This window comes from Salmo salar, chromosome 01 (genome assembly GCF_965601325.2).
Source record: "Salmo salar chromosome 01, fSalSal1, whole genome shotgun sequence".
Taxonomy (NCBI): Eukaryota; Metazoa; Chordata; class Actinopteri; order Salmoniformes; family Salmonidae; genus Salmo; species Salmo salar.
In genome coordinates this window covers 172,012,825-172,034,360 of record NC_138291.1, presented here as the reverse complement: position 1 = coordinate 172,034,360, position 21,536 = coordinate 172,012,825, and the positions used below count along the sequence as shown (strand labels likewise).

The 21,536-nt window shown below is 42.8% G+C and overlaps 1 protein-coding gene across 11 annotated transcripts; it reads right to left on the bottom strand.

Annotated features, from left to right (window-relative positions):
* Positions 1-203: 203 nt before the first annotated feature.
* LOC106571134 (F-box/WD repeat-containing protein 2) lies at positions 204-20,160 on the bottom strand. Of its 11 annotated transcripts, none has more exons than XM_082956551.1 (10): positions 19,701-20,160; positions 19,212-19,371; positions 15,376-15,445; positions 13,645-13,756; positions 7,005-7,227; positions 6,540-6,734; positions 5,867-6,000; positions 3,367-3,453; positions 2,993-3,162; positions 204-1,179 (listed from the first exon to the last, which is right to left on the bottom strand). In XM_082956551.1, exons 5-10 carry the CDS (start codon positions 7,105-7,107, stop codon positions 867-869), a joined length of 1,002 nt encoding a protein of 333 aa, XP_082812677.1. In that variant the 5' UTR covers positions 7,108-7,227; positions 13,645-13,756; positions 15,376-15,445; positions 19,212-19,371; positions 19,701-20,160; the 3' UTR covers positions 204-866. The 11 variants fall into 11 exon arrangements, with proteins under 11 accessions (XP_082812677.1, XP_082812676.1, XP_082812678.1 ...); XM_082956550.1 differs by having other exon boundaries at positions 15,376-17,287; positions 19,218-19,371; XM_082956552.1 differs by having other exon boundaries at positions 19,218-19,371.
* Positions 20,161-21,536: the final 1,376 nt, after the last annotated feature.

Sequence of the window (21,536 nt, the reverse complement as noted above, 5' to 3'; positions counted from 1 at the left end):
TTGGTCTATACTTCAATACTGTAATTCACAAAATATATTCAAGTGAATCATGTAGGGTAAATAGTGGTATTAGAAATACATTGTATGCAGTTTGTTATAGTATGAAAGATAATGTACAACGCAGTCATGTTATTGCAGTGTGCCTGGGTAATGGAATTCTTATCACACAGATGGATATTTAAATCAAACGAAAAAGGCACGACTAAATTTCTCAAGTTGACTTTTAAAACAAGCACCACTAAGAAAAGCATTATCAAACAATGGAGTTACACTGAATATCCAACAAATGCTTCACATTGTACAAAATGCACTAAACCACTTTGAAAATGTCAACATGGAACTCTCATGGGGATAGTTGGTCACAGTCTATGAAAAACCTAGGACACAGTCATAATGCATTTCATTGTAAAGTAGTACTGTGTTAAGGCAACTCCCCGTCTCTGAGCTGCTTGAAGAACCCTGTCCGAAGTGTAAAGGTCCAGATACATAGTAATACAGGGGAAATATCTACAGCTGTAGAGCCTGACATGACCACGCAGTTTTTCGAGAGTTCTGTCTTCATTCAGCCACCCTCCCCGTCGTCGTATTTCCTTCAAGAGAGAACCCATGGCAGGGTTGGAACTAACACCAACCGCTGCCTTTGCCCTCTGAACTGGGCCTTTCACACCCTTGTATTCATAGCAGCGTTTCAGTTGGTGAAACCACCTCCAATAGTCTTTCTGAAAGCACGTGGCATGATGTTTGATTATGAGAGCATGTGTCGAGAAAGAAAAGGTAGAAAAAACATTAAGACTTTGGTCCATGCATTATCTAACTTGGCTATGGGTTTCAAGTCGGAGCAGCCCGTTTACATGGCAGTTGACAACCTAGCCATCGTAGGTTTCACCTCTAGTGGTGTTTTCCTTCCACAGAACCAAGTGAATGCTATGATCGGGCATGCTGGTGGCGAACACGAGACCAGAGTCATTTCTCCCATCCAGCCCATTGAGCCAGGAGGTGACTCCCGGCAGGAAGCTGGAGCCTCGTTTGGACTTCCTGTAGGCGGGCAGGGGCCAGCGGCCAGTTATTTTTTCTGTCCTCAGATCCATGACATACAGGAAGTCGGTGTCAAAGAGGAGCGAGAACACCTCACCAAAGCTGAGCAGGGAGAGGTTGGTAGGTTCCTGCGTTTTGATGACCCTGGAAAGAAGCACAAGGAGATTCAGTAACTGATTGTTGGCAGGTAAAGTTCCGTTACATTCTATTGTTGGCAGGTAAAGTTCCGTTACATTCTATGTATGAACACCCACATAAGTAATTTTGTTTGCAACCACGGATATTGTCATTGATATACTTATTCTGATTGCAGCGGTCTCTAGTTCTTTGCCTTAATAAAACTTGTTCCTGGTTAGTGGCGACTTGCACAGACCTGCGGAGGCCGTCAGCTTCTCATCATGTAAAGATTGACATCTATTGGTCATATTTTAAATGTATCTACTGCTCCATGAATGGCATTTAAACAAGAGGGAATCAAAATCATTATGTCAAACCCTTAAGAGGCCTTTTTTACCACCAGAATAATTGCTACATTTGAATAACTACACACACTACAAAATGTATAATACCACCATACGTGCGTGTGTGTGTGTGTAGAGTGCATGTGCTAGCGCTTGTGTGCACATGTACCTTTGTGTGTCTTTACAGTCCCCGCTGTTCCATAAGGTGTATTTTTACCTCTTTTAAAAATATATATGATTTTACTACTTGCATCAGTTGCTTGATGTGGAATAGAGTTCCATGTAGTCATGGCTCAATGTGGTACTTTGCACCTCCCATGATCTGTTCTGGACTTGGGGATTGTGAATGTCTTGTGGGGTATGTATGGGTGTCTGAGCTGTGTGTAAATAGTTTAAAACAGAGCTCGGTGCATTCCGCTTGTTAACACTGACAAAAACAAGTAGTGATAACGTTAATCTCTTCCACTTTGAGCCATGAGGGATTGACATGCATGTCATTAATGTTAGCCCTCCATGTACATTTCAGGGCCAGCCGTGCTGCCCGGTTCTGAGCCAATTGTGACACCTGACCACAGTACGAAAACAGTAGTCCAGGTGCGACAAACTAGGGCCTGTAGGACCTGCCTTGTTGATAGTTAAGGTAGAGCAGCGCTTTATCAATATGTTTTTTGGACCATGACAGTTTACAATCCAGGGTTACACCAAGCAGTTTTAGCAACATCAACTTGCACAATTTCCACATGATTTATTAAAAGATTTAGTTAAGGTTTAGTGTATGATTTGTTCCAAATACAATGCTTTAAGTTTTGGAAATATTTAGGACCAATGTATTCCTTGCCACCCATTCTGAAACTGCATCTCTTTAAGTGTTGGTCATTTCAGTCGCTGTAGTAGCTGACGTGTATAGTGTTGAGTCATCTGCATACATAGACACAGGCTTTACTCAGAGCCAGTGGCATGTTGTTAGTAGATTGAAAAAAGTAAGGGGCCTAGACTGCTGTCCTGGGGAATTCCTGATTCTACCTGGATTATGTTGGAGAGGCTTCCATTAAAGAACACCCTCTGTGTTCTGTTAGACAGGTAACTCTTTATCCACAATATAGCAGGGGGTGTAAAGCCAGCAGCAGACTATGATCAACAATGTCAAAAGCCACACTGAAGTTTAACAAAACAGCCCCCCCACCCCAATCTTTTTATCATCAATTTCTTTCAGCCAATCATTTGTTTAAGTACTGTGCTTGTTTAATGTCCTTGCCTATAAGCGTGCTCATAGTCTGTCATCAATTTATTTACTGTAAAATAGCCTTGTATCTGGTCAAACACAATTTTTTCCATAAGTTTACTAAGGGTTGGTAACTGGCTGATTAATTGGCTATTTGAGACAGTAAAAATAGCCGACCACGTAAGCGTTTCCGATCATACCTGGCCTGTCTGAGCATAGAAGATGAAGCGCTAAGTTCTGTTTATCAGGAAACAAGGCCCCGGACAGTTTTTACCTGAGGATATCGAAGCTGGCAAAGTCCCACTGGTAGACCCCCAGATCCGAGCTACAGACAATGTAGCGGCCATCAAACTGCAGGCGAGGCTGCAGACACACACCGCGGTCCTCTGACACGGACAGGGTCTTCAAACACTTGCAGTTGATTTCCCTGCCTATAGGCCAAACCTGTGAAATACATAGAAATGAATAAATATATACACACACAAGTCTGCAGACATAACGCAGTGCTGTGGTCAAATGGAGCTGAGGGGGGACACTGTGTGGGCATCTTAAGTATTACAGTGACAAGACAGAGCACAGCGTCAATTGTTGCGTGAAAGTTGACGAGGCGTTGGATACAAAGAAGCAGAAATGATTGAACCACATTACCTTTATTTCAAATTTATCAGCACTCAACAGGATGTAGTCGCCAGGACAGTGGACCATGGACTCTACTTCACTCTTCTGGAGAATCACCTACACAGGGGAAAAGGTTTGAGTCTTAAGACTCAAGTTGGGCTCTTTCATCTAAACTAAGCAACAAAAAAAAAGAAATGTCCCCGCTTTCTACTGACTTTGAAAAACACCAAAAGAAAGATGCCCAGGGTCCCTGCTCATCTGCGTGAACGTGCCTTAGGTATGCTACAAGGAGGCATGGGGACTGCAGATGTGGCCATGGCAATAAATCGCAATGTCCGTACTGTGAGACGCCTAAGATAGCGCTACAGGGAGACAGGATGGACAGCTGATCGTCCTCACAGTAGCAGACCACGTGTAATAACACCTGCAAAGGATTGGTACATCTGAACATCACACCTGCGGGACAGGTACAGGATGCAACAACAACTGCCCGAGTTACACCAGGAACGCACAATCCCTCCATCAGTGCTCAGACTGTCCACAATAGGCTGAGAGAGGCTGGACTGAGGGCTTGTAGGCCTGTTGTAAGGCAGGTCCTCACCAGACATCACCGGCAACAACGTCGCCTATGGGCACAAACCCACCGTCGCTGGACCAGACAGGACTGTCAAAGTGATCTTCACTGATGAGTCGCGGTTTTGTCTCACCAGGGGTGATAGTCGGATTCGTGGTGATCGTTGAAGGAATGAGCGTTACACTGAGGCCTGTACTCTGGAGCGGGATCGATTTGGAGGTGGAGGGTACATCATGGTCTGGGGTGGTGTGTCACAGCATCATCGTACTGAGCTTGTTGTCATTGCAGACAATCTCAATCAACGCTGTGCTTTACAGGGAAGACATCCTCCTCCCTCATGTGATGCTCATCCTGACATGACCCTCCAGCATGACAATGCCACCTGCCATACTGCTCGTTCTGTGCGTGATTTCCTGCAAGACAGGAATGTTAGTGTTCTGCCATGGCCAGCGAGAGCCCAGATCTCAATCCCATTGAGCACGTCTGGGACCTGTAGGATCGGAGGATGAGGGCTAGGGCCATTCCCCCCAGAAATGTCAGGGAACTTGCAGGTGCCTTGGTGGAAGAGTGGGGTAACATCTCACAGCAAGACCTGGCAAATCTGGTGCAGTCCATGAGGAGGAAATGCACTGCAGTACTTAATCAGTTGTTGAATCTTATGTTCATAGAAATATTTACACAAGTTCACTGAAAATAAACAGTTGACAGTGAGAGGAAGTTTTTGTTGTTGCTGTGTTTAGTATTTCTATTGAACACTGGGCAGCTTAGTATGGATCCTTCATCTAGTATTTCTATTGAACACTGGGCAGCTTAGTATGGATCCTTCATCTAGTATTTCTATTGAACACTGGGCAGCTTAGTATGGATCCTTCATCTAGTATTTCTATTGAACACTGGGCAGCTTAGTATGGATCCTTCATCTAGTATTCCTATTGAACACTGGGCAGCTTAGTATGGATCCTTCATCTAGTATTTCTATTGAACACTGGGCAGCTTAGTATGGATCCTTCATCTAGTATTCCTATTGAACACTGGGCAGCTTAGTATGGATCCTTCATCTAGTATTCCTATTGAACACTGGGCAGCTTAGTATGGATCCTTCATCTAGTATTTCTATTGAACACTGGGCAGCTTAGTATGGATCCTTCATCTAGTATTCCTATTGAACACTGGGCAGCTTAGTATGGATCCTTCATCTAGTATTTCTATTGAACACTGGGCAGCTTAGTATGGATCCTTCATCTAGTATTCCTATTGAACACTGGGCAGCTTAGTATGGATCCTTCATCTAGTATTTCTATTGAACACTGGGCAGCTTAGTATGGATCCTTCATCTAGTATTTCTATTGAACACTGGGCAGCTTAGTATGGATCCTTCATCTAGTATTCCTATTGAACACTGGGCAGCTTAGTATGGATCCTTCATCTAGTATTTCTATTGAACACTGGGCAGCTTAGTATGGATCCTTCATCTAGTATTTCTATTGAACACTGGGCAGCTTAGTATGGATCCTTCATCTAGTATTTCTATTGAACACTGGGCAGCTTAGTATGGATCCTTCATCTAGTATTCCTATTGAACACTGGGCAGCTTGCCGTTTTTAGACAATTTACCAGCAGAAAAAGCAGTGTGTGCTAGACAGGGCTTTGCTCAGGAATGAAACACTGTGAAAACTTGTCCTTTCATCCATTTTGCAGATATTTGCACAAGACAATGTGCATGTTTGAGATTGCAATCAGGATTACGCACAACGTTCCCAATCAGTGATCAACAAATCACCTTGCATCCAAAAATTGCTACTTATTATGTGATCAAGATTTGCAATTCTGCACTATTCTGCCCCAGGACCTCAACGGATCCCCCACAAACATGCAGATATAATTTTCTGATTCAAAACCATCTGCAGCTGAGTAGCGATCCTGAATGTAATTCAGGGACATATTGGTAGGGTTTACCTTGGTGACCCACTCGGTGTGTCCCGTCAGGGTGTTGAGGCAAGCGCCTGCCGACAGCGCCCACACCTTCACAGAGAAGTCGGCCGAGCCGCTCACCAGTGTGTCCAGATCATCATTGTAGTCCACACTAAACACTGAACGAGCCAAGGAGAGACCTGGCGTTACTACACCAATCCAAAGGGCTATGCAACACATAATTCGTACACTTAGAAGTTATTTTCTCCATGTAACATAAGAAATATAAGGATTGATATGTGAAGAGACATTTGATACTAGAATACTGAAAATAGACTGACAATTTCTCTGCAACAGAGGCTACTTGGAGTGGCAGCTCATGCATAAAATCAGTTTATATTTGCCTGTCAATCAAAACCCCACAGATCAGCAGACGTCAGCTGTCTCTAGGAACCACCAGGCACAATATAAGAGTGAGGGAGAAAGACTGCAATACTACAACGCCCACAAAACATAACTTTTATCAGAAAACTTCAGAATTAAATATTTCTTCACAAGTTGGTTCATATGGACACATTTTGTAAAAACCCAAAGCTTGTTCATTACGCCACTATTGTGGAACATCCCTTCATGTCAGGAATTGGACAGTACGCATGATCTGCAAAACACCTCAAGTCAGCAAATGGGAAGGTTCGAGACGACCCAGGGGTCCCCTGACCTGCACCCGTGTGCCCACGGAACTGCTGGATCTTGGCCCCCGTGCTCCACTCCCAACAGGCGATGGTGTTGTCAAAGGAACCAGTCACCAGCTTCTGCTCATCAAACTTCACCGTGGCACAGGTGTGCGTCTGAATGCCGTAGATGCACTGCCCGGTGCGTACGTCCCACAGTTTGGCAGAAAGGTCATCAGAGCCTTCAAAATAATTTGTGAATTTTACAATAAGGAATTACACACCGTGTAACAGCAACATCATTTTATCAGACTACAAAAGATCACTAGCAAACTAGCGATTGTTATATTCCATTTTGCACAAAAAAAAACAACACTTAGCACTCAGCTGCTTACACCAAAACCTTAAATTCAACCCAAGAAGCCAAAGAGGACAAAATTAAGAGGCCTGTCCCATCAACATTATGGCAGAAGAAAACTACACCCCAAAATGACCATAAGCCTATAACCTACCTGTGCAGAGAAGGCCATCCTTGTAGTAGAGGGCGTAGACGCGCGCACTGTGCCCGATGAGCGACGACGTCTCAAACGCCTCCTGGTTCTTCAGCTGCATCATGCGCAGCTTGGCCTTGAGGTAGACACCCTTCCAGTGGGACGCATCCTGGATGGAGTCGTCGATGCGCCAGCCCAGGTCCCGACACACGCCCTGCCACACCTCTGTGCACGCGCTGATCACCTGAAAGGATGTCACAGTTCAACCGAAACCACAGAGGACAAAGAAAGCCAAATATAACAGAGGCAAATCTTAGGGGGAAAGGTACAAAATGTGAAGAGCCAATATCAAAGTGAACCTCAGTAACAGGGTAAAAATATCAGTGTCACGTGTGGGAGACCCTGGCCTTACTCAATTGCTTGCAACAAAATACCCCTTTCATAAACAATGGTGTGGTAATGAAACCACTGGTCTGGTTAGGCATTAGGGCTGTGACGAAACCAGTATCACAATACCTTTTCCATGGAAAAAATGTTCACACGAAGCAGACCAAACTCTGTTGTTTAAAAACCTGCTGTATGACAAATAGTGTGTGCTATAGCTTGGAAAATAAATGTGAATCTGGATGACAACATGATGTGCATACAATGTTAGGGCGGTTTTCCTAAAGAAGTTATATCTGCTTCATGTCTTGTTTCCTTGCCACGATACTAATGAGAAGGGCGATACTGGTATGGTCCCGTTCAGTGCTTAATTTGAGACGGATCCTGCCGGTACAGAATCAGGCACCTCTCCGTGTTGGACTGTTTTGTTCCGGAACCTATTTGGCCGGATCCTGTACCTCTTGGCATGAAAAACATTCACTTTTTTCAATGTAAAAATCATAATAAAAGCAACCAAAGTTCATTCGAGTTGCCTCTTTGTTAATTCTCCTGCCCCCACAAAAAAAGTAAAGTAGATTTTCAGCCCGGGCCTAATATTCTACGAGTTTGGATTGGGCCGTACCGGGTTTATGGTTTGCGCAACATTGTAACCTGTTTGAGACCAACACTAGGCCGTGGCTGTGTGAGAAGCGCACCAGTATCTCACGTAACTAGAATTAGATTAACTTTCTATGATCTCTCTCTCTGCTCTGATAGAGATGAGCCTGCAACTCATCTCTCCAGCATTGCACTTCACCATTTATTTCCTCATAGAAGCATAGCCGTGCGAAGGGTTCTGAAGGCACCGCTGATAAATTTAAATACATTTGCCAAAATTATAGAATTACTGCTGTCTGTTAATGAATTCCCTCAGAATAGACTACCTACTACACCATTAGAATGCCTATAATTTAGCCACAGAGGATCAATAGCTTCTTTTTTTTTTTTTTTAAACCTTGGTGTAGCCCAATAACAAGGAATAGCCTTGAGTCGGGAACGCGTGGAAAATCTGTCGGTGAAAAAACATCATGCAGACAAAACAGGCCTTTTGCAATATTTCAAATAAAATGTAGGGAAAACACCGGTTGGAAAGCAAATGGCTTTCCAATGGTGTAGTAGGCTATTCAGAATGATTTCATTAACAGACAGCAGTAATTCTACAATTTTAGCAAATGTATTTCAATTTATCAGGGGTGCTGCACTTCCTTCAGAACCCTTCGCGCTTCTATAAGGAAATAAATGAAGTGCAACGTTGGAGAGATGAGTTGCAGGCTCAACTCTATCAACAGAGGGGGAGAGATCATTGAACGTTTAGCTAATTCTAGTTATGTGAGAGATACTGGTGCGCTTCTCACACAGCCACGCGTTGGTCTCAAACTGGTTACCATGTTGCCCAAACCATAAACTCATGCCGGCCCAACCCGGATCAACTCTTAGAATCTTAGGCCCGGGCTGAAAATACTTTTACAATGTTGTTTTTTTGCATTTATGAAAGGCCACATTTTTCCAGGACCCTAGGCTACTAAAAATGTTCCGCATGTGTTCAACTTATTTAAGTGCCTCCACTCTACTGCTCTGTCACTACGCAAATGCCATCATGATATTTACAATAAAAATGTGTTCCGGCACCTCAGAACTCCCCAGGTCACCCACCGCTCGTGTTCACTTTTTGTTCCAGCATCTCCCGATTTACAAATTAACCACTGGTCCTGCTCCTATTATACATCCACCAATAGCTGCTAGAACCATGCTGGAAAGGTGAAAGTGAACAGAAAACAACCAAGCCAGCACAGTACGGTTCAGCACACAGCCCTTGATCACTCTGTTCCATTACACATAAAAGTCAATGGACGAAGGAGTCTTCTGTAGGGGGAAGTTTTGTGAAGAGCGTGGCGCTTGGTCTGAACATATTATTGCTTGTAGTACGGTTTTGGAAAAATAAAGACCTTATCTTTAATATCGTTGAGAAAACATTTTCAAAGAACCAAAAGGTTCAATTGAAACACCTTTGTAGGGTTAGGGTTCCCACACAGACTAATATTTCCATGTTACTGCGCTTGTTTACAGAAAACAGACTGAAGACAATGGACTACCTGTGCTAATTAGCTATCTGTGTCTCCGAACACCGGAGAGTAAATGGAAGAAAGATGCCACAAACGTGTTTTCAATTAAAAATACTGTTGGATTCAACTGTATGAAAACAGTTTAGAGTAAGTGTGTATTTTGCATTTGTGAAATTATTTTATGATATGAATGAATGTAGAGGGATTTATATATCTAGAACCATACCGCAATTGAGAACAGATTCACATTTGAGTAAGTATTTGGCTGTTCTAGTTTTAAGAGCCAATTCATTCATTAAACTGAACATGTAAAGTCCTTGGACTAAGGAGTAACGTTAGGCTCCTTTAGTCCAATATTGGGCTAGACAGCACAATGGTGTGAAAAGAATATAACACGAATTCTGAACTTGGTTCTATCTACTGCTTACACACCAGAGAGCCAACCATCATGACAGAGCCTGACCTTGTTCCACTGCTTGCACACCAGGCAGCAGGTAAGCAGGGTCTGCGGGTCCAGCCACCGCAACAGGTAGAAAGTGAGCTCCAGGGGCAACAGGCGCAGGAAGTCCCTCTTAAGCAGCGCCTCCAGCCCATTGGACAGGTGCCGGAGCTGGACAGCATTACTCAGCGAGATGAGCTGGTCCAGGGACTGGTTGCGCTGCTGGTCACTAAGCGAGAGGAAAGAGGCGGAGACTGACTCCAGCCACCCCTCAAAGACCGCCTTCTCCATGGGCACATGAGAACGTCGACCTGCGGTTTCAGGGTGGAGTAATGCTAATTAACTACATAACATTATCTACTTAAAATCACCTTTGCCAGTTTGGAAAACACTACCAGTAAACGTCTACTTCCAAATAATTTACTTAAGCCTAGTTTGATTAATGTTTACGGCGAAATGGGTTCTTAGCTAACGTTAGATACAAGACTGCTTGTTGTTGTTGTTGTATTGAGTAGAAAAGCTAATGTTCTAAGTAAAGTTATCTAGCCAGTTAGCTATTACTTTAAGCGGGCAACGGTAAGAATTCAAGGAATGTAAACTAGGTATCTGCAAAGCTAGCTAGTAACGTTCGTGTACAAAGCTAGCAACGTGGCTAAGTACCTTACCACTGAAACTAACTTAAGTGATATATACCTTGCTAGTTGGTAAATAGTACAATACAAAAGCTAGCAAAACGTACCATTTCCCGTAGAACCCGTATCGGTGGGAGGTATTATGCTAGCTAGCTCACAAGCTAGCTAGCCAATGCGGACAGGAAAAACTTATTCTTGGCCTGTCATTCTACAAAACAAAAACTCTTACAATAGAACACGTAGTCAGAAAAGTCAACTTAGCTAATGTCAAAAACTCGTTTATCAGTTGAAGAAAACAAAAACGTTAGTTAGCTTTACTGGCTAGCTGCATTACGTTAGCTAGCTGGAATGAGGGAACCTGCTTTTTTCCGAAGACTGTAAATTAAAGGTTAGGTAATGCTAAGCAGTACACGCACCAAATACCTTGCATAGAGATACTTCTTACCTAAACGTAGATTAATACTTTTACAACGTTAGCTAGTCAGGTCCAATCTAGCTGGATACATCCCTCTTTTTGCAAACTACTATTTCTGTATACCTCTTTCCGGCTACTTAGCTATGTTGTTCCGGGTCAATCTCTTTCACCTTTGTCAAAATATTAAACTTCACTCAGATGGTGAATAAATGGCTAGTGCTATTCGGAATCCTTGGGACGTCCTTGCCATTGGGACGTATGGCAAGGACCGTGGATAAATGACAATATCAAAGAAAGAACAGTATGACGATTGAAGCAATTTCTGTCTCCAACAGAAATCCCCGATCACACCTGTAGGCGATGTCATGGCTAGCTAAAACTCATGCTCAGAAACACTTAATATTATCCGTCGTCTCGTGCTGAACTGCGCATATGCAAGCTCTCAAATCAAATGCACTCCTTTGATATAAAGTTGTTTTCGACAAAAACGTGTCAGTTCGTCACTTTCACGAGATTGGATTAAAAAAAAATGTTCAACTTCTTATGACATTTGCTTGAATTTAGGCTGGATCTTTAGATTGAGAAAATGAACTTTAATGAAGAACGTTTCACTTCTGTCATTGACTACTCAAACCCCGGCCTGGTCTTTTCGCAAGCGTTCCCGCGATGTTGCGCCTCAGTTTGAAAACTGACGACAGTTCACACAGGCCTTAACCGCGCGCTTTCCCGCACGAGGGCGATGCGCGCAAGTTGGTGGCAGAACACGAAGGAGTTCTTACAGAACGCAAGCAAAAAAAGCCTCTATTTACATGTTGCTTATGAGTGCATTTCATACTACTTTTGGATTCTAATTTTAAGGCTCGTATGAAAGCTTAATATAATGTTTGTCACTATCGCAAAGCAACTGTATTATAAACACTTCAACCAGTAAAATTGTTATTTGGTTAGCTTTTGCAACAGACTGTGAACGAGTGTAATCAACTGCTGCATCCAAAGTAGTTATTTAGCAAAGATCACAACCAAATATAATCTTAGACTGGTCAAGCAACAATCAAAACATCACAAAGTATGAGAACCCAAAACATTATGTTTAGAAGTATTAACGTAAATCTAGGTTACAGATGTCTTACTGCAGCCAAGAGTCGCACGCATCTGTGCATGATTTAAGGACGTCTTGTACTGGAAAGAGGTCACAATGGGTGGGTCTCCCATAGACACCAATACAGCTGGGTATGGTCTTAGTTAATTGACTTTCATTGAAAACATTTGAACCAACAAGGGAGAAGGCACCCACCTGTAAGGCATCAACCCACAAAGAAGATTAATGGAGGATTTCAATAAAGTGATCGCATACTGACATGAACAAGATGTTCAACTAAACCGAAAAGTATTGTTTTATTTATAAAGTTGCTTAACTTTAATTCACAATTATCCACTGTGCTGCTAATAAGTGAAAAAAATACTAATTGAACCGGGGGGAAATGAATCGCTTCCGTCTCTAATTTACCCTTATGATTGTGGATTCACAGGATACAATACTGCCACCTTAACTAGGACGGAAAAGCAGCAAGTCTAATTATGAAGAGGAAAAAAAAGTGTGATTTCCACCCTCTATGATAGGATCAACAGCTGATCATTGGAAGGCTTAGTTCTGCTCACTATATATTTTTACACTTCAGCCAAATATCTATTAACACATGATAAATCCAATGTTAACTGGTTTGTCCTGACAATTCTATCATGTGGCACCTGACAATTTTTATTTTTTTACAATTTCCCCTGGATTCCCAAGTTGGTAAGAACACTACATTGCCTAAAGTATGCGGACAACCCTTCAAATTAGTGGAGTCGACTATTTCAGCCACAGCTGTTACTGACAGGTGTATACAAATCAAATTAAAAAGAGCACACAGCCATGCAATCTCCATAAACAAACATTGTCCTTACGAAAGAGCTCAGTGACTCAATGTGCCCCCGTCATAGGAAGCCACTGTTCCAACAAGGGTCAACTGTAAGTGCTGTTATTGTGAGGTGGAGACAACGGCTCAATAACGGAGCAACAACAGCTCAGCTGTGAAGTGGTAGGCACACAAACTCACAGAATGGAACCGCTGAGTGCTTAAGAGCATAAAAATCGTGTCCTCGATTGCAACACTCACTACAGAGTTCCAAACTGCCTCTGGAAGCAACGTCAACAAAATAACTGTTTGGTTGGGAGCTTCATGAAATGGGTTTCCATGGCCGAGCAGTCGGACACAAGCCAAAGATCACCATGCGCAATGCCAAGTGTGAGCTGGAGTTGGTGTAAAGCTCACCGCCATTGGACTCTGGAGCAGTGGAAACGCATTCTCTGGAGTGATGAATCACGCTTCACCATCTGGCAGTCCGACAGACGAATTTGGCTTTGGCGGATGCCAGGAGAACACTACCTGCCAGAATGCATAGTGCCAACTGTAAAGTTCGGTGGAGGAGGAATAATGGTCTGGGGCTGTTTTTCATGGTTCGGGCTAGGCCTCTTCGTTCCAGTGAAGGGAATTCTTAACGCTACAGCATACAATGACATTCCAGATGATTATGTGCTTCCAACTTTGACAACAATTCCTGTTTCAGCAAGACAATGCCCCTGTGTACAAAGTGAGGTCCATACAGAAATAGTTTGTCAAGATTGGTGTGGAAGAACTTGACTGACCTGCACAGAGCCTTGACCTCAACCCCATCGAACACCTTTTGGATGAATTGGAACGCCAACTGCAAGCCAGGCCTAATTGCCCAACATCAACTCCATATTAATGGCCATGATTCTGGAATGAGACGTTTGACAAGCAGGTGTCCACATAAACTTTTGGCAATGTAGTGTCTGGCTGACCAATTTAACTTCACTAAACACAAAATACTACTTATTACAAAAGACTGGTGGTGCCACTGACGGTGAAGAAAGTACAAACCTGAAAAAAAGAGCTACCGGTGTGTTTTAATGCCAAGATACGTAACAATGTGTAAATGCAACCTTATTATCTAGCCCACCGTGCAACATATTTACAGACCTGCGTCTGCCTGTTTCGCTATGCTTTTCCCACTTCGGAGGGTACATTCGTGGTTGGTGGACCATTCTGATAAAGAATGCGTCGTTTGCTATGGTAGATTCGCTCAGGCAGGAAGAAAACGACTACGTCGACCATGATCCTTTGCTAGTTACAGTCAATTCCACTTTGAAACGTAGCAATTTTTTTTTCACCCGGTGCCCTTCAGCCCCAATAGTGTATTTCAAATTCAAATACTTCCAGCTTCATGCTCCATCAGGAGTACGTGACTGACGTCAGCGCTATCACCATCTATTGGTTTTAATGTCTATGATAGACAGGCTGATTAACTAGGACAAAAAGCTGTGAAAGACATTTAAACGCAATTGTTAAATACTACCACCCCATTCTTAAATTCAGCAAACTTTGCGTGCAAATCTGTCACACCATTTTGTCCTAGCTAATCAGCCTGTCAATATCATAGACATTAAACCCAGTAGATGGTGATAGCGCTGACGTCAGTCACGTACTCCTATGGAAAACTCTTGATGGCGCATGAAGCATTTGAAATGCACTATTGGCACTAAAGGGCACCGGGGAATTTTTTATATATATATTTTTTTTTAAATCGCAACGGTTCATGGAATTGGCCGTAACTATTCCAGATATAGGCTCGGACGTGGGAAGTGTCGCCAAACAGGCACCGGTCGACAAATAACTCAGAACTCTGGCCTACTTATAATACCTCACCACTGTCAGGAGAAATGATATACTCACCGCAGTGGAGGCTGGTGGGCAGAGCTATAGGAAGAAGGGCTCATTGTAATGGCTGGAATGGAATAAATGGACAGCTGTCAAACAAACATATGGAAACCTCTTGACTCTGTTCAATTTATTTCATTCCAGCCATTGCAATGAGCCCGTTCTCCTACAGCTCCTTCCACCAGCCTCTACTGCACCATCACCTGAATAGGTGTCACCAAGCTGTCCTGTCTGATAGACAAACTGCAAAGTTATGATATTTGTATGTGTTTTAATGATCTTTACACAATAGGAAAAAATTATATTAAACAGACAATTCAGCAAACTGTCAGAAATAATGGGCTCATGAACATAAACCCTAGATCTCCAAGCATTACCGCAGGCACACACCTCAATTCCTAAACAGCTAACCTTAATTCCTAAAGATTCTGTAAACCCCAAAAAATAAAAGATAAGCTTTGTAGTTTAGCTGAACAGAAATGAAACAGAAGTCAAATAGGCTCTCCCCAATGTGAGCAGGCCTCAAAGTAAGAGCAAACTAGGATGAGAAAATAAGGGCTCTGGGTTGTGAGGAGCAAATTTACTTGTGCCTGGGTTGTGAAATGTAATATGACAGCTGAGGCATTCCAGAAACTCACCCCAGAACTTTTCACCCTGCTGAATACATCCCCTGTTGTTCCTGATGTCTGAAAGCAGGAAGTTGCCCCACTGTGAATGATAGAGATTATATCACTGAGTCTACATCACAGCAGCATTAAGGCAAGCACTCCTGTCTCTACCGCATTTCTCCTTTTCTACTTCTGAAAGTGCGGTCAGAAGATTTGTTCGACTGATCGTGTGGCACTGCCACACCATTACAGCTATGGTTTTTGTAGTGTCTTATGTCAGAAAAGCCCTTTCCACATCTCTTGCAATAATGAGGCCTAACTCCAGTGTGGACTTGCATGTGGGCTTTGACGTTGTTGGCTTGGCCGAAACCTCTCCCACAGATGTCACATTTGAATGGCTTCTCTCCCGTGTGGACTCGCTCATGCCTTTTGAGATTGGTGTTGACTGCAAATGTCTTGTCACAATAACTGCATTTGAAGGGCTTTTCACCTGTATGGATTCGCTCATGTCCTTCGAGAGCTTGCCTAAGAACAAATTTCTTTTCACAGTATTTACAAGCGTAGGGCTTCACTCCACTGTGAAGTCTCATGTGATAGTCAAAAGTATGTTTATAGGCAAAGGTCTTTCCACAAATGGAACAAGAATATTGCTTTTGTCCCGTGTGAATTCGTTGATGGTTTTTCAGAGTTAGCATGGAGCTGAAGCCGTTCAAACACACGTCGCAACTGAATGGCTTTGTTGAGGTTCCCGCTCTCCTGGCGGTTCTCTCTCTCGTTCTCTCTTTTATCTCTCGTTCTTTCTGCTTCTCTCCTTCAGCTGTGTGCCATTTTAGATGGTGTCGTCTCATTAGAAAATTGTACGTAAAAGTCTTTCCACATAGGTCACACATAAATGGTTTGGTTGCCCCATGACGGTGCATGTGAGCTTTTAAGAGGGTGGACTGAAGGTAGCTTTTCCCACACACTTTACATTTGTATGGTCTCTCCCCTGTGTGAAGCACTTGGTGTCTCACAAGGTTTCCTTTATGGCCGAAAGCAGCTCCACATGTCTCGCATGTAAATGGCTTCTGCCCTGTATGGATTACCTTGTGCTTTTCAAGGCTGGATTTAGTTATAAAGCGCTTACCACACTCTGAGCATGAATGCGGACGTTCACCTGTATGTGTTCGCATATGATAACTCAGGCCACCACTCTGTGTGTAACTCTTTCCACATACAGCACAGCTGTATGGTTTTTCACCGGTGTGGATTCTCTCGTGCTCGATAAGCAGTTTCCTTTTTGTAAAACCCTTTCCACAAGTCAGGCACTTGAACGGTCTCTCCACTGCATGAACAAGGTGATGTCGTTTCAGATCTTTTTTGGTAAAGAATGTATTTCCACAGATTTTGCAACTGAACGTTTTTTCTCTGTGACGCAACATGTGATGTTCAAGCTGCTTAGACATTGTGAATGTTTTGCCACATTGACCACAAGCGAATGGCCTCTCTCCTGTGTGAATTAGCTTGTGACGTACCAGCAAGCGATTCCGGCTGAAGGTCTTGTCACAATCATCACACTTGAAGGGTTTTGTGTGAGTTAGCGTGTGAGATTCCAGTGACCCTTCCCTGCTGAAGGTCTTTTCACAAACATCACACTTGAAGGGTCTTGTGTGAGTTAGCTTGTGTTGTATTAGCCGTTTGTTCTGGCTGAAGGTCTTCTCACAAATATCACACTTGAAGCGTTTGGTTTCTTTGGATCGTGTCCTTTTATTAGTATTGCTGTTTTTCTGGCTTTCATGGCTGTCTCTCCCGTTGCCCTCAGGCAGAGCAGCTCTCATATGCTCAACGTTGGATTCAGTGTCTCTTGGGGAGAAGTCTGTATTCAGTCCATCTGTGTCTCCCAGAGAGGAGTCATTCTCCAATGAAGATGTCTCTGTGGGTTTGCTGCAAAAATTTGCAGGACCTAAAGATGAAAGGAATATGAGTAACATACATATTAGCCTATAGATCTCCTGTTTGTGTAGCATGAGGCATCTTGATGTACAAATAAACCAGCTGAATAGGACACTTGTCTAATTTAGTTAGTCAAATAAGTCTACCAATATATGGCAATTAGGGTTGGGCGATATTAAAATCGTATCAGATATCGAAGATGATTGACAGCCATCGTCGATGGCGACGACATTGTGATATGACAGATGATGTATAGCCTATTTCAACTTGACTGGCACCACGCAGTAATGAGCTGACCGGGTTGCCCACAGCAGGACCATGCCAAGTAGCCTATTATTTTGCTATAGACTGCATAACATATTTCAATAACTATGTTATAAACAATTTACAGAATGCAAGAGAATGTAGACATAGCTCTGCTTTGATTAAATCTTAGCTAACGGTGCAGAAAAAAAATAAGAATTCTCTCGATGTCGGATCATCTGGGCCATGTAGCCCAATCCGATTACATTTTTATTTATTTTATAGCGGACACTCGTGTCTAATTGTTTTTAAAGCCAAATTGTATATTTTCTGTCCATATGATATGAATACGACTTCAGTTTCTATGCATTTTGGCTCTCTCTCACTACACTACTTCATGATCAAACCATGAATTTATCTGACGGTCTTCTAGGCTCCGTTTTTGAATAACCCAAAAACATGATAGGCCTAAGGTAATAATGAGCGCGGTAGAACAAACAATAGGAAAATGGATACATCTTACAATAGTTTGAACAAACCTTACAGTTGAGCAAAGCTTAGTCTACTTTAAAAGAAACACATGCATCCCCCTCCTTGCCTTTGGGAACCAAACGCCAAATCCTACTAATTAAAATAACCTATCAAAAGCTATGCAGAGTATTTTCCAAATAAGCAATTATGTTATGTCCTAAAGTATCCGTTTTCAAACAAGAACCGAAAGTCAGTCTATATGCGACTCTTTATCACAGCTTTATTTTGAATGACAAATATTAGAGGCAACAAGTGAAATTGAGCAAACAATATCAAAATGGAAAAATTGAATGAGAAGTCAAAAGAACTTACAGCTGAGCAAAGCTTCTGAAATAAATTGTGTAGTGTAGGCCCTTTTCAATGATAACAAGAGTATAGAAGCCTAGGCCTAATAAGAGGAAGATTGTGCAAAAATGTGAATCATTGAATGATTATCCAGTTCTGGGGACAGCAGAGTTGCAGCAGGGCTCTGATTCAGAGGGGTTGTGTTAAATGTGGAAGACACATTTCAATTGAATGCATTCAGTTATTCAATTGACTAGGTATCCACCTTTCCCCCTTGGTGATTTAAAAGGCGCTATATGGTCAATCCGTTATCTGTATTGATGTGCAGCATTTACAGTGATATGGCTTCTGCAGAAGCCAGGGCATTCATACTTCTTGCTCTTCCCCAGCGCAGAGCTGTTGTGAAGGAAGTTGTCAAGGAAGTGAGTGTGTTTATACAGGACCTCCCGCCCTCACCTACTGTCAACCGGAGCTATATAGAGCCCTCCGAATTTACAAAACATTACAGGCGCACAGCGATGCTGTACAGAGCTCAATTTGGCCGCTGCGTGCCCCCGGGGGTTGCGAAATTACGTCCCACCATCCAGGGCGCCTCCGACCACATTTCGGATCAAGCATAAATTGCATTTTACAACACTTGACAATATGCACAGCCAGCGAGGCTCCTCCTCGACTGTCACTTGCATTATCGCGCGCACACACGTTTTACGTGCCACAGTTCCAACAGAGAGGAATAGGTTACTAAAAAAATGTCTACAAAATATATTTTGTCATGATTCATGTTTTATGGGTACTTCATCACGATAAGACAAAGGTTGACATCGCCCAACCCTAATGCAATATAAATTTTTACATGAGCGTTAAAATAAGCATACTTTTACCAGGCTGTGTATTGTTTTCAAACATCTGGGTCATCTGCGCGACCTTGGTCTTCAGTTTCACGTTCTCATTTTGTAAACTCGAGGAAGCCACTAGGAATAGTTGGTAGATTTTACGAATAGCCTCTCCCGTCACCAGATTCATAATTGTGCAAAGCTGTGTAAAGAATAGGGGGGAAAAACACGTTACCTAAGTAGCCAGTTTGCCATACGTGCTACAGCAAAGATGTGAAACCAATAAGTAAGCAAGCTAGCTAACGTTCGCCAACAAGCTTAGCTGAGGACTAGCAGTAAGTAGCCAACTTGCTACGTTAGCTAGCTTGATAAGCAAATTGCATGAAGCTAACGTGGCTAGCTTACTTTGCCAATTACATTAGAGATGTAAGACATATCTACCTACTAGACAACGTATCGAAGCTAACATTAGTTACCAGTAAATGTTGGTGCAACTTTAGCTAACGTTAGCCTGTGCAACTCCGTACTCACCTCTCTCTCCGGATTGTACGAGTTTGGCACGACGCGCAAAAATTGACAAATTTCTGTAATTGCCGTCTCGACGACAACGGCCATAATCGATGTTGTTTCTGACTGAAACATATTGTAAGATGTAGCCATTTTGCCCTCAGACTCATTCGCATAGAATAAGAACCAAGCTAACTATATACTGTAGCTACCTAGCATTCTGCCAGCAATGTGAAGCTAGTCAGATATGGTCATGTCTCCGCCCTAACAGAGTTGTTGTCCCAAAGGCAGGAAGGAAGGGTTTTGTCTAGAAGGATACAGCTTTTGTCCAAATTGATTTGACGTAGCATGTTAGAACGTACACAGCAGATAAGGAGAATTAGGTTAGGATTAGCTAAAATGCACATAAAAAAATGTGACGTTAAATTAACAAACTGTATCCATTCTAGACAAGACCGGAAAACATGCGTTCTTCTTCTTCGGTATTTTGGCGTTCTCTAAACATACAGTATGTTAGAGCTGCATGCCGCCACCAACTGTGTGGGCTGTGTCCGCCTACTGTTCTGGAGTGTGAATTCATTTCACTTTGTGACAGAAAAGGGATAGGGAAAAGGAATACAAAAATTAAAATAATTTGGAGGGTGCTTTGTATTTGTCCTGTTCTTATGTGTATGTGAATAACTCAGGTCGGAGAGTTTTGTAAAGTTCAAACATAATCCTTTACTCAGGTATAACATGTTACATGTCATGACGTCCCAATCAAATCAAATTTTATTTGTCACATACACATGGTTAGCAGATGTTAATCCGAGTGTAGGGAAATGCTTGTGCTTCTAGTTCCGACCATGCAGTAATATCTAACAAGTAATCTAACCTAACAATTTCACAACAACTACCTTATACACAAGTGTAAAGGAATGAATAAGAATATGTACATAAAAATATATGAATGAGCGATGGCCGAACGGCATAAGCAAGATGCAGTAGATGGTATAGAGTACAGTATATACATATGAGATGAGTAATGTAGGGTATGTAAACATTATATAAAGTGGCATTGTTTAAAGTGGCTAGTGATACATTTATTACATCAATTTTTCCTTATTAAAGTGTCTAGAGATGAGTCCGTATGTTGGCAGCAGCCACTCAATGTTAGTGATGTTTAACAGACTGTTTAACAGTCTGATGGCCTTGAGATAGAAGCTGTTTTTCAGTCTCTCGGTCCCCGCTTTGATGCACCTGTGCTGACCTCGCCTTCTGGATGATAGCGGGGTGAACAGGCAGTGGCTCGGGTGGTTGTTGTCCTTGATGATCTTTTTGGCCTTCCTGTGACATTGGGTGCTGTAGGTGTCCTGGAGGGCAGGTAGTTTGCCCCCGGTGATGCGTTGTGCAGACCTCACTACCCTCTGGAGAGCCTTACGGTTGTGGGCGGAGCAGTTGCCGTACCAGGCGGTGATACAGCCCGACAGGATGCTCTCGATTGTGCATCTGTAAAAGTTTGTGAGTGTTTTTGGTGACAAGCCGAATTTCTTCAGCCTCCTGAGGTTGAAGAGGCGCTGCTGCGTCTTCTTCACCACGCTGTCTGTGTGGGTGGACCATTTCAGTTTGTCCGTGATGTGTACGCCGAGGAACTAAAACTTTCCACCTTCTCCACTACTGTCCCGTCGATGTGGATAGGGGGCTGCTCCCTCTGCTGTTTCCTGAAGTCCACGATCATTTCCTTTCAATCAGACACTCATAATGCACCTGTTTATATATCCTAGATAGGTGCCCCACTAGCACCATCTCTGGGTTGGCATTATGCCCATTATCTTAACAACACACAAGTGTGTAATGAAAATGTGTTCCTTGCATATCCCA

Bases quoted from the DNA above. Each gene is read 5' to 3' on its own strand.
- LOC106571134 (XM_014143885.3), bottom strand. From the start codon at position 10,199: ATGGAGAAGGCGGTCTTTGAGGGGTGGCTGGAGTCAGTCTCCGCCTCT. The intron at 6,735-7,004 runs GTAGGTTATAGG...ATTATTTTGAAG, and splicing joins GGATGGCCTTCTCTGCACAG to GCTCTGATGACCTTTCTGCC. The intron at 3,163-3,366 runs GTAATGTGGTTC...TGTATTTCACAG, and splicing joins CTGATAAATTTGAAATAAAG to GTTTGGCCTATAGGCAGGGA.